The 13,520-nt window shown below is 40.3% G+C and overlaps 1 protein-coding gene across 6 annotated transcripts in view; it reads left to right on the top strand.

Moving 5' to 3' along the window:
- The window catches only part of NCOA7 (nuclear receptor coactivator 7), a 161,615-nt gene extending 149,672 nt beyond the window's left edge, over positions 1–11,943 (top strand). For 5 of the 6 annotated variants that reach the window (XM_019967114.2, XM_070795832.1, XM_019967113.2 and 2 more), the window contains 5 exons: positions 1,693–1,818; positions 3,322–3,474; positions 8,862–8,957; positions 9,377–9,450; positions 9,803–11,943. In XM_019967114.2, the coding sequence (XP_019822673.2) occupies positions 1,693–1,818; positions 3,322–3,474; positions 8,862–8,957; positions 9,377–9,450; positions 9,803–9,938 (585 nt within the window). In that variant the 3' untranslated portion in view covers positions 9,939–11,943. Of the gene's footprint in view, positions 1–171; positions 386–1,692; positions 1,819–3,321; positions 3,475–8,861; positions 8,958–9,376; positions 9,451–9,802 lie in introns of those variants that run through there. The other variant, XM_019967117.2, reaches the window with a different exon arrangement.
- The last annotated feature ends 1,577 nt before the right edge of the window (positions 11,944–13,520 follow it).

Raw genomic sequence — 13,520 nt, 5'->3', positions numbered from 1 at the left:
AAAACGCACAACAATGAGGTTTTGTTGTGCTCTTAGGAAACCACCACCGTTTCAAAGGTGAAAGTGTCATTTTACAGCCTCACAGCTATGCCTAACAGGAAGTGTGTGTTTGCTCGAAATCCTAATTTGGGTGTGTTCCTGTAGAAATATTGAACGCTCTGCTAAGGGAAACAGAAACTCAGTCATGCAGGAAACTAGATACTGCATAAGGAGTCGTAGCTCCCCGTGGCTGTAACAGTGCTGTGGAGGCAGACAGGCAAAAAACCTGTTCCTCCTCAGAGAGCAAACAGGCGGTTCCCACCCCTTCACGATGCGAGTCCGAAGACTGCCTCCAGACATTCAGATTTTCTATTGTGCCAGACCGGACCAAGAGCCTTTTGTGAAGGTATGTTGGCGTCCTGATAGCTTATCAGGTGGCCGAGGACCCTCTGCGCTCTGCCACTCATATGTTTTGAAACGCTTTCTAATTAGAAAGGATCAGGCTGCTCTCTCAGCCAGAGCAGATCTTTTATTCACTTTGGAGAGAGACACCAGTGTGGTTTGCCCTTTCCCTTTGGAGTCAAAATTCCACACTTTATTTTTTCATTCTGCAGCCCCATTTTGTACTTGTGCTAAATGCAGAGGTCCCCCCAAACATGTGCTTTACCTAACACATTTATTTATTTATTTATTTTTAAATTTTATTTTTAAACTTTACCTACACATTTAAAATGCTGAATTTGTGATTCTTTGACAGTGTGTTCTTTAAGTAAATGCCCCTTAGAAAATGATAAAAATTTAAGGGCCAATAAATCAGGCTCAGGTGACAGCATTCTGGAAACTGAGTAGTCACTATCTGGCAACTTTTCACTAAGGTAACGTAAGTGCTTTTTCTCTATAATGCAAAAATCATTCCATTGTACTCAGGTATTTTAGTATATTAGTTACCTTCTCTCTATACCCTTCAATTTCAAAATAATTTGGTGACTTATCCAGATTTTCAGAGAAGCAAAAAGATTCGAACCTGGTACTTAACAAGTGTATTTACGATGAAATAAACGGTGTGTGCCAACATCGTGCTTCTGTTCTCAGCTTTGAAGGAAATACTGCTTTGATGGCTTCTGAACTGTCCATAAAGAATTGTAACATAATCTAGACTAAAGCTTGATGCCTCTTTGTTTTGTTATTTTCCATAGATGTTTATCATTCACTGTTGCTATGATTGCTTGTTGGTTGCTATGTGCCTGGCCTTGAGAGGAAATGTTAGGAGTCTTGATTAAAAAGCTATCCTTAATCTTCCCAATTTCCCTATTTATAGAAGACTTACTCGTAGTATGATCTCTAATTACCCCCTTAATAATTCAAATTTAGATGCAGGCTACTGGAGAATCATTCAGGGCATTTCAAGGGTATGAATCACTTGTGAAAGTATACATAATTCTTACCTGATGGCCGAGAGTAACGAAACTGGAAAACTTGTGACTTAATTTGTTCATATTAAGTGTTGCAGCCACACTGCGTTAAATTCTGCATTTTCTCTGAAATCAAGATTATAATTAGCCGTTCCCCCCAGGAGTCTTGGCTCAATGTATGTCCTGCTGCTAAACCTACCGGTTACAGGCAATCGTGTACCTGAGGTCCTTTTTGTTAATAGCAGGTGAAGGAAAAGCCAGAATATCATTTTTCTTGGTTTACCTGGCTTCTCTGTTTCAGATCATCACGGTCGAGGAGGCAAAACGCAGGAAGAGCACGTGCAGCTACTACGAAGATGAGGACGAGGCCGCCCTGCCGACCCTGCAGCCCCACAGCGCACTTCTGGAGAACATGCACATCGAGCAGGTGGGTTCTCCCTGGGGATGATGGTAGGGGCCTTCCAGACCTTGAAACCATTTGCTCTTCTCACTTGGGGTGGAGAGTGAGTACAGTTTTAAAGGAAAACCCCAGCAGCCTGACCAAGGCCCCCTGTTTCAGAAAGACAGTGTCCCTGCCACCCTCTTGGGAGAAGGAGGACTTGGCCAGACACCTTACATCCATTTCCCGAGACCTGAGCAAAAAACCATTTCTTGTCTTCAGAATAATGTTTAAAGTGTCCTATTATAGTCCTAACATATTTTAAAAGGATCATTTATCTCAGAGTTCCAATGGTTTTAATTGATCAGGCTCAGTAAACGTCACATAGCAAGTAGACAACTTGCTTTATGAAAACCATCTATTACTACTAGGAAAAACTTCCCTTTCTCTTAGTTTTGTTTGTTTGGTTTAGTTTCTATTTCCTGAGCATCTCTTAATTCCATTTTCATGAAATTCTATATGTTTGAGGTTGAACTTTAGGAAGGGACCTCTTGTACTTCCCCCATCAATCTTCTTAGAAACTGAAATTCAGAGACCTTAAAGAATCACCAAGTTCAAGTCCCTCAATTTATAAAAGCGTCTGTGATGGCCCGTAAAGCTGAGTGACTTGACCAAGCAGTTACAGAGACAGAGTTCATGCTGATTCTAGAACTATGCCAAGCATTCTGAGGACTTCAACAATTTACATAGCCTCCATTGTTTGTATTTTTTAAAAGATATGCATTATTGATATTTATGACAGCTACTGTGCTAAGTCACTTCAGTCGTGTGCAACCCTATGGACTGTGACCCTCCAGGCTTCTCTGTTCATGGTATTCTCTAGGCGAGAATACTGGAGTGGGTTGCCATGCCCTCCTCTAGGGGATCTTCCCAACCCAGGGATCAAACCTGCATCTCTTATGTCTTCTGCATTGCCAAGTGTGTTCTTTACCACTAGCACCGCTTGGGAAGCCCCATGACAGCCAAAATCAAGGTAAATATTAAAGTTAGTGAAAAATACAAGTGCAAGGAGGACAAACTGTCTGATTACTGGCATAAAATACCCATGCTTTCTTGTGCTCAGTTTGGTGAGACTCTTCAGTTGTCAGTAACAGCTCTGAGCCTTGGCAAGTTTAGAAAGATCAGCTGGTAAAGTACTCAGTGAAAGAAAGGTTGAAGTGTACAGAAGACAGCACGAGTCTAATTCATACCTCTTAATCAAGCTTGGTGCTCTATCTTCAAATGTACAGTGGCACAGTAACCCTTCAGTATCATCCCTGAGAGGGAATACATGCTCTGGGGAGCATCCCTGCCAAGGTAAACAGTGTCAGGCAATGATGGTTTTGCCTTCTCAGTTTATAGTGGCAATATTTGCTCGAGTAAATGGGAACAATGTGGAAAGTCATGTGATTTTTGAGTTTGAGCCACAGGCATCTGTTTGGTGCTACAAGTTCATGCGTGATGATTTTCAGGCAGCCTGTAATATTTACATCTCCATCCTTGGATTCACAGCTGGCCCGACGCCTTCCAGCAAGGGTGCAGGGCTATCCATGGAGACTCGCGTACAGCACGCTAGAGCATGGGACCAGCTTGAAAACTCTCTACCGGAAGTCAGCAGCACTAGACAGTCCTGTACTATTGGTCATCAAAGATATGGATAATCAGGTGAGGCTTGTTCCTCTTATAGAGAAACATTTTTTCAATGAAGTTTCTCAAACCTATGCGACAGGAGAGAGACGGATACAATGAACTCGATCAGCCAGACCGCGCAGTTAGCAGGATTTTGCCACAGACACTTGGTTCTTTTCTTTCCTGAAGAATTGAAGTAAATCCCCAATTATTATGTTGTTTTACCCCTACTTACTTCAGAGTGCATCTCTAAAAAAGAAAATGGAGCATGTCTCCAAGTACAGTCACATCATTTTTCCCTGTTCTCATCATAGAGTAGGAAGCTACAGGGATATCCTGCAAGCTAAAACTGGAGACGGTGGAAGAATTCAAGTCCAGATTTGGAGATAGCTGTGGAAAGAAGTTTCAGTGCCATCCCAGAACTCTTTTCAGGTGGCTGAGGCCGTGCCCACCAACCTTGTATGCGTAGCTCCTGAGATGGAGAGCCGCTTAGGCACATGATGTGTTGTGCCTTACGGGCCCAGTTGTTACGAAACAGGAGAAAATGCCCTGGGCCATTGCTTATTACACTTTCATCTCTCTCACTTTCATCTCTGTTTCATCCCTCTTGGTCTTGGAGGCCCTGATGAAATCTGTTAATAGATATTACTCCCATCTACCCTACACTAATAATTCTTGGCTCAGTCAGCTGGGAGTTTGGGTGGAATCTGTCCAGGTTTCTTTTCTATACCATCTAGGCCGACTTCTGCATTACGAAAGGAAGAAATCTTTCAAGTCTGCTTTTTCATCTTTCAAGACCATTTCAATTTGGTCTGTATTATAGCAAGAAGAAATTTCTTTGCTCTTTTAAGATGTAGATATCATTATTCTCTATTTCTGGCATTTGGAAGCTGAGTTTACTTGACAACCATTTATTTATGCATCCGTTCAGAAAATGCATGAGTGTCTGTTAGGTGTGGGGCACTATTAAACATTAAGGAGCTTGCTGAGAAGCCATATAATTAGGATCAGTTTAGGGGAAATAGATTTTTGCTGCCATAATCTGTCTTGGGAAAAATGAGTGATGGTGGTGCTAAAGGCACTGTCTGTCTTGACTGTGATCTTTCCTGTGAGTGGGTTACAGTATAATTATAGATTAAGAGTTGTGGGGAATGGTTTAGCTATTATCACTGTTACTACTGTTATTTACAGATTGAGAACACTTTATTTAATCATAGTCCAAGCTGAATAGTAGAGAGAGGCAAGGTAAAAAAAATTTAAATAACAACAACAAAGATTTAAAATGGAATTTACTTGGAGATTTAGTGAAATGTTTTCAAAGTTAGGTGCTATGTTTTAGATGAGATGGGGCTAGATAGTGTTAGACCATACACAAACCTGCACTGTACGTATAGATTAGTTCTCCTGTTAAGTTACTAATAGATAGCAAACTTGTTAGGAAATCTGTTGGCCTCACAGAGCAGGTTTTGGTGATGCATGGTTTTACTCAGCTTCCTATCAGAAGGTATGTAAAGGAGGCCTGCCTATTCCTGAAGATTACACTATTTGTCTCTGAGGTGTTATCTTACTGAAGGCATTTGTGTTATTTGAAGGCAGCTGGACACTAACTCTGCTTTCCCCATTCCATCTACCCCCAAGGCAAGGGTGCAGCTCCACTGTGTTTGGGAACATGATAGCACAACATCTGTACATTTATCTGGAAATGAACCATATACAATTCTAATATAAAAGCATTATATATGCAGACTGGCAGGCATGAGGAATTCTACAGAACCAATCCCCAGTGAAACAGCCATTACTGATGGGAATTATAAAAACAATAATCACTTAGTCTCTGGATATTGTCCTAAGGGCATACGGCAAGTGAAAATTCAGTTAAAGAGTATCTGGTAAATCTCGGCAATAACAGTGAGATTCTGTGGCACTTGTTGCCGACCCCCCTTCCCCCCGACCCCAGTCACTGTTCAGACACAGGCTTCGTTCTGGGCACGCTTGGACAAGAAGATGAGGATCCATCAACCCAAGCTCCCAGGCAGGTCCTCAGAATTTCTTATCCCCTACCCACCAGCCATGAAATTAAAAGATGCTTACTCCTTGGAAGGAAAGTTATGACCAACCTAGATAGCATATTCAAAAGCAGAGACATTACTTTGCCAACGAAGGTTCGTCTAGTCAAGGCTATGCTTTTTCCTCTGGTCATGTATGGATGTGAGAGTTGGACTGTGAAGAAGGCTGAGCGCCGAAGCATTGATGCTTTTGAACTGTGGTGTTGGAGAAGACTCTTGAGAGTCCCTTGGACTGCAAGGAGATCCAACTAGTCCGTTCTGAAGGAGATCAGCCCTGGGATTTCTTTGGAAGGAATGATGCTAAAGCTGAAACTCCAGTACTTTGGCCACCTCATGCGAAGAGTTGACTCATTGGAAAAGACTCTGATGCTGGGAGGGATTGGGGGCAGGAGGAGAAGGGGACGACAGAGGATGAGATGGCTGGATGGCATCACTGACTCGATGGACGTGAGTCTGAGTGAAGTCCGGGAGTTGGTGATGGACAGGGAGGCCTGGCGTGCTGCGATTCATGGGGTCGCAAAGAGTTGGACACGACTGAGCAACTGAACTGAACTGAACCCACCATTCAGCTTCAGAGGCTGAATTGCAGGCAAGGGCGGCCTGGAGGTAGGGGGCGCTCTTCCCCTTACCGGCCCCTTCTCGGAGGACGGTTGGTCTACCTTCAGCGCCGCAGGCTGAGAATACAGGGATCTCTACTGCCCTTTCTTCAGCACAGAGCAGAAGTTACACGTAAGAGAAGGGAGCCAAGACCAGTCACTACTGCCCCTGCCCAGCACTCTGCTCATAAAACAGGATTGTGCCTTTAAGAAAAGCGAACCACTATCCACCTCCCAGCTCCAAAGCCGAGTCCCTAGCTCCCAGCTCCAGGTGAATGGGCAGACCATAAAACATACAGTTCATATAACCCTGTATACGAGACAGCAAAAGAGACACTGATGTATAGAACAGTCTTTTGGACTCTGTGGGAGAGGGAGAGGGTGGGATGATTTGGGAGAATGGCATTGAAACATGTATAATATCATATATGAAACGAGTGGCCAGTCCAGGTTCGATGCAGGATACTGGATGCTTGGGGCTGACGCACTGGGACGACCCAGAGGGATGGTACGGGGAGGGAGGAGAGAGGAGAGTTCAGGATGGGGAACACAAGTATACCTGTGGTGGATTCATGTTGATATATGGCAAAACCAATACAATATTGTAGAGTTGAAAAAGAAAAAAAACAAAACATACAGTTCAGAAGCTTTCCCCAAAAGACCTGACTATTTAGAAAAACGTGGGGGGAGTTTAAGCTAAAGGGAAGTCTAGAAAACAATAAAAATTTGGTGGTAAACAATTAAGAGGAGGCTAGGAGAAGGCAATGGCACCCCACTCCAGTGCTCTTGCCTGGAAAATCCCACGGACAGAGGAGCCTGGTAGGCTGCAGTCTGTGAGGTCGTGCAGAGTCGGACATGACTGAGCAACTTCACTTTGACTTTTCACTTTCATGCATTCGAGAAGGAAATGGCAGCCAACTCCAGTATTCTTGCCTGGAGAATCCCGGGGATGGGGGAGCCTGGTGGGCTGCCATCTATGGGGTCGCTCAGAGTCAGACACGACTGAAGTGACTTAGCAGCAGCAGCAGCAGCTCCATGAAGGAAGCAGACTAAGCTATAGACCTTCTAGAGAGAACCAGGGCGAGAGACAGCTGAGGAGAGCCTTCCTGGAGTCAGGATAAATTACATAGACTGGCCAAGGAAACTACTGTGGCAAAGGGGCCTAAATATAATTGAGTGAGAATTACCATGGAGTAATTTATACCACAAGGCACTGTGGAAAATAATAGAGCAATCATCAGGTAACAGAGTCTGATTTATACTAACTTATTCCAGTGAGGTATAGAAATGTTACTCCTATATTGTTCTATTACATCTTTCCACTTTCTATAGTAATTTTGGGTATAACATTGATATATATATTACAAAGTCAACAATAAAGTGTTATTTATATAGTTGTGTAATTTTTATCTACTAAGAAAGCTGAGAGAAGGAGAGCAATTATGCGTTTATAGGTTTTGTCATATTAACCTTCCTTTTACCACTTCTGGCTATCTTCCTCCCCCTCCCTGGATTCCTTTGTTCTATTATTATCAAATATATTAAATTTTTAGATGCTGTAGACCCAACAATACAATTATGTACATATTATATAACTTATTTCTAAATAAACTAATATAAAAAATAAAATGAATGTTTTCTTACATAACCATAATGCTGTATATCCAAAAAATTAACAGTCATTTCTTAGTATCATCCTATCTCCAGTGCTTAAACAAATTTCTATGATTGCTAAGAAAATTTGTTACTGATTTTTCTTTGTTCTTAGCAGCTCTATGGAGAGATTTTGGTATGAGGAACAGGGGTTAGAAAGTTTTGAGACTTCTACTCTGCCTAATTTTTAGTATTTCAAGGAGCTAGGAACTGAAGCAGAGATTCCATGATGATAATAATCAGATTTAAATTATTTTGAAAAATTATAAGACATTTTCCAGATAGACTCCATTTGAAGCTTTGTTTCTCAAGTGGAATTTGGAGAAGATATATCAGAATCACCTAGGGACTGTTCCAGAATATGTATGCTCGTTTTTACCAGTCTTCACCCCTCCAAGTACTGGTTGGGACCTGAGGAGGATAAGAGGCTGAAGCAGTGGGATGGTCATTCTGAAAACACTGCTCCTTCCAACCCCAACAAGAAAAAATAGACAAAATCATTGATTCGGATACATCTAAACCACCTTGAAAGCCCATAGTATTATGGAATTGTTACTTTTTTCTTTAAAATCATTTTGAACTGAGTATTGGATCAGTCACGTCAAGGATGCAGTTCTGTTAAGCATATTGAAAACTCATTTTTATGAATTAAGGGAGAGGAAAATTTATTTTCTCTGGGGAAATATCTGACCATGATTCTACTTATAAAACACGTCAGAGACAGGCTCTCACTCTCTCAACCACTCATTTCTGTGAGCAAGATGTATGTTGTAGTTGTTTAATGTTCCAGTCTGTGACCTGTATTCACTAGAAGACTTTTTTCTCTACAGTGGACTTTGGAAGTCTTTTTAAATTGAAGCAATTGCTGACCTTTGACCGATAAGTTCTCTGAGCCCCTTGGGTACTAATAAGAACCAGGGACATTTTATTTGTTGATTGGTGGTCTTTTTTACTTAGAAACTCTGACTTAGTAATGCTCTTCATAATAATCTTGCTGAAAGAGATATAATGAGACCTCAGAATAGGATTATGCTAAAATATTTCAGAAGGGCTTTCTTTGAGAGGTTTGTGTTCAAAAGCTGCTAACATTTCTGTTTTCTTTTGACAGATCTTTGGAGCATATGCGACTCATCCTTTCAAGTTCAGTGATCACTATTATGGCACAGGCGAAACTTTTCTCTACACATTTAGCCCCCATTTCAAGGTACCTAGATGGAAGGAATACTGACGGCCTAGTGTCGTGGTGTCAGGGGGGTGGCTGGGGCTAGATGTCGGGGGCTGTGGTTGGAGCGGTAGATGGTCCCATCCCATAACCTCACTTGGCCTCACTCTAGCCTGCTCAGCACTTCATGACCACAGCACAGAAACCCGCTTGGTTCCCTTCCTGGGCCTTGGGAACTTTTGCATGAACTTCTGAGATCCAGGGTGGAATTGCAGGTCAGAACCAACATGTGTGCGAGAGATCTTTCCTGCCTTGTAACCCCTTCGGAGAGCTCATCCTGGTGTGGGAAAGGTCTAGCTAGAAGTCAGGAGCTTCCTCAGCCTGTGGGTGGTCCCCTCCCTCTTTGCTAATTCTCCAGATTGAAATGTCTGATCTCTCTTTGTCTTGTGTTTCTACCTAAGGTCTTTAAGTGGAGTGGAGAAAACTCATACTTTATCAATGGAGACATAAGTTCTTTGGAACTTGGTGGTGGAGGGTAAGGTTTTTGTTGTTATTTACTATTTAACCAGAGTGGGTCTGTTTTAATCCAGGTAACTGAAACTTTGGTGTCAGCTGATTGTAGTTAGTCCATGTGTAGTTAGTCGATTATTTAGGACAGTGTGGTCTAACACATGACACTAAGAATCGAAGATAAAATGACTTATTTATGTGTCCAAATGAGGGACCACCTGAAAGACAGGTCATATAAATGAAATACAGGAAATGTTTTATAAGCAGTTTAGGGTTTTGACTATAGCATAAAAGAAAGAAGTTGGGACAAGGGAGGATGGAAAGCGTCTACATAAAATTGAGATGTTTTCACCATTTTGCTTTTTTAACCTTTTTAGGGGACGATTTGGCTTATGGTTAGATGCCGACTTATACCATGGACGAAGCAACTCCTGCAGCACTTTTAATAATGATATTCTTTCCAAAAAGGAAGACTTCATAGTTCAAGACCTCGAGGTATGGACATTCGAGTGAAATTTAGACTGCCTTAAAATAGAACATTTAAAAAGACTGGGTTCGGTCAGCCCTGCTAAAGCTAGCTGGAAGACGAAGCCCCAGCTCAGACTGCCTCATCCCATCATAGTGCTTTCTTTCTGCCATCATCTCAGAGCGCAATTACATTGCAGAGAGATTCTGAAAGGTACATGTGGAAGGCAGACGATGAAGAAAGAATTTGAAGTTCGGATCGTTGAAAGACTTTATACTCTCACTTTCTTCAAACCCATAGAGTGAGGAGTCAGAATATTTATAGATGTGAGTTGAATGCAATTTTTATTTTTGGTAACTGTGAAAAAGAAAATACTGTAGAAGTATATACATTCCTTGTATATTTATCAACATAATTTTCATTACCAAAATGTACAGCATACTATTGTTTGCCATTGAAAAGTTTAGTCTCATTTAGAAAAATTGAAAGTGCACAGCACTTAAAGGGAATATATGATTTTTAAAAACTGTTTTATTTATTATTTCTAGTATATTATTTGAAATGTGTTGGCAATTTTTTTCTTTTAATGTGTCAAATCTTGAAGTAAAGAAATGCATACATTTTGTGCTGTTTTGGCAACAAATCCATTTGATTTATATAGTTTTATATTAAATTTTTTTTGCCCTGATTGTTTAGGGTGATCTGTATATGTATGTGCTGCTTAATGTCCATATATATACACACACATATATATATACACAAACACAATTCTGAATTTTTAAAAACTCATAATCAATGTTTATTGATTTGACTGTTGTAGGCCATCTTTCCATTTTGTCATTGAAAAGGTACATTTTTAGTTATTTACCCTGAACATAATTGTGTAAAGAAGAATAAGCCATTTCTCACAGTCATAAATTGATATTTACAGTAATGTATACTTTTATGATCCTGGATTTAGAACCCTGCTGTTGAAAAGAAATGTTTTGCTTCTTATAAAATCTCTTGTGTTAGTAACAGAAATTGTATTTTTATTGGATTTTTTGCATAATTTTCCCCAAGTTTTTACATTAACAGGCCTCTGTTTTAAATGAGACTGAATGTTTTAATTTCTGTATATTTTATATCAAATGAAAAGTGTCCATTATCCCAATTGTCTTGGTTTCTACACTCTTTTATTTGAAAAAAATTAAATGCAAAGAAATGCATTTATACCACAATTGGAATAAAAAGTAAAAAGCAGTTTTTAAATATCAACTCACTTTCATATCATTAAACACTCTTTTATGAAAGTTAATAATAAAACCTTGTTAAAATTTTAACAAATATTATTGATTGTCAAACTTTTACAAAAGCCAAAGACTGCTAATGGAAAAAAATGTCAAGTAATAGCCAAAGCTGAGAAAGTTGTCTGTCATCAATTACATTTCCAGTGATCTTTGAAAGGAAAAATTAATAGAAAGTAGTAGTTGATAGACCTGCATTTTAAACATGTAAACAGTGCTTAGAATGTTGGCTTTAAGCTGGCGGAATACTTCCTCTAGCTTATTCTCTTACTTTAGACTATTTATAAAAGAGAACAAACAAATTGCTATGTGGCCTCCTGTCAGATCAACAATTATTTTACTCCACTCACATCCCATACAAGTTTCTTTGAATGCTATAAAATCTTAAATCTGTAGCCTGGGTGTACTTTCACCCAAGTTCTATTGCAAACTCGTCATTAACAACTTATCAGCAGTTGAACCTTATTAATCTGCTTGTTATATAATGTGCCTGTGTGAGATTCCAGGAATGTCTCAGTATGATCACGTTTACCATTTATGCCATTTGCAACCATATGCTATTAACAAAATGGTCATTTTGCATATAGTTCACTCTTACCTAGTTTAGTCCATGATATTATACTTGTGAGAGCATATTCAGATGCTGTGTTCTCTATTTAAAACAGTATTGTCCAATCAGACATGCGTGGCCCTTCATTTATGGATACTGAGTGTATGTAATGCAGTGCTAGCCCAATATTTTCAATAAAGGAATTCATGCATTCAATGTGATTTTCTTTCCTGAGGATTCATTCAGCAAGTATTTATTGCATGCTAAAGCGCTCACTTGCGTGAGAGGATGGTGAAATAACCAAGACTAAATAAGTAAGGTTGAGTGCTCATGTTTTTATTGCTACCTTGGAAATTCCCTCTTTGTTCCCCGTACCTACACTCCTATTCAGTTCATGAAAGCTGCTCCTGTTACACTTACTAGAGACAACTCCTGGCTCTGTTGCTAGTTTCTCTGTTCTTAATACTAGTTGTTCTTTGAATAGTGACTTTCTTTTTAATATCTCTCTCTTGACCTACTTCCTAACTTCCATGAGAGACACCTGACCCTCTGATCAATTTTCTTTAACATCCTGTCTCCTAGCCCCTGAAGATGAAGACTTCAGACAGTGTTCTTTCCTTCCCAGTTCCTCAGTTCATGAGGCTACATCAAAAGACGTAGATGGGAGAGGGCAGCCAAATGTCTCACCACTGTTGAAAGTGACTTAGATACACCCTCATGTGACAAACCACCAGGGAAATCCTGAACTCTTGTGAGAGGTATTATCAGCCTTCATTTGATTTCCCTTTCCTTAAATCCTTTTAAAGTTTGAGAGGCATATGAAACAGGACTAATAAAAGAAATACTTTCCTTTTGAGGAAGGCATTAAGAATCTCTTAAACCAGAAAAGAAAGCTGAGGTTCACCTTCTTAAGATGCCTAACCTATTTTTAGCATTATAATCAGATGAAGAAAGGTAAGGCGGTCAGAAACCAAAGGAAGTTCCAGAAACTAAATAGCCATACTCGGCCTTTGTGCAAGTATCAAAAGTACCTTTGTGCACTGCCTCCTGCCCAGTCCGGTCACACACTCCTCATTCAGGGTAAGCCCTAACCTTTTAACATCCTCCTACCTACTTGCCTATGACCCGTGTCCACAGTGATCTGTCAACAGAACGTTATCTTTACTGAAAAAAATTGGGCTTTACAGTTCACACCCAAATCTAAAATCATACTGCCTCCACCCTTCTATCAATCCTTCAGATATCTAGTGGTTCAGAATAAAAACTAGATAGAATCTCCCTGGTGTGGCCAATCAAGCATCCAAATGATGTTTTTTGATAGACTATTTTTTGAGACCTATTTATTTTCTAGATCAGTGCTGTTCAACAGAACATTCTACTCCAATCGAACTGTTCCCTGAATTTCCATTGTCCTTTATGGTAGCCACTAGCTACCACACTACTGTTAAACACTTGAAATGTGACTTGGATGACTGAGGAGCTGAATTTTTTAAATTTTTTATTAATTTCATTTAATTAATCTTAAAATATTTAAATCTAGCCACATATGGTTAGTGGCTGCCATGTTGAACAGCACAGCTCGGGATCAAGATTTGGCAAAACCAGATCATATGTTATCAGCAATGAACTCAACCTGTTACTCCATCACCAGAAGGGAACCTTTAGTTCTAAGTACTTTGATCTGTCCCGGCCATTATGGATCTTCACAAAACTGCTGCTGCTGCTGCTAAGTCGCTTCAGTCGTGTCCGACTCTGTGCGACCCCATAGACAGCAGCCCACCAAGTTCCCCCGT

The sequence above is a fragment of the Bos indicus genome, chromosome 9 (assembly GCF_029378745.1).
Source record: "Bos indicus isolate NIAB-ARS_2022 breed Sahiwal x Tharparkar chromosome 9, NIAB-ARS_B.indTharparkar_mat_pri_1.0, whole genome shotgun sequence".
NCBI lineage: Eukaryota > Metazoa > Chordata > Mammalia > Artiodactyla > Bovidae > Bos > Bos indicus.
The sequence above is the reverse complement of the archived record's forward strand: the minus strand, read 5'-3'. Positions and strand labels throughout refer to the sequence as shown.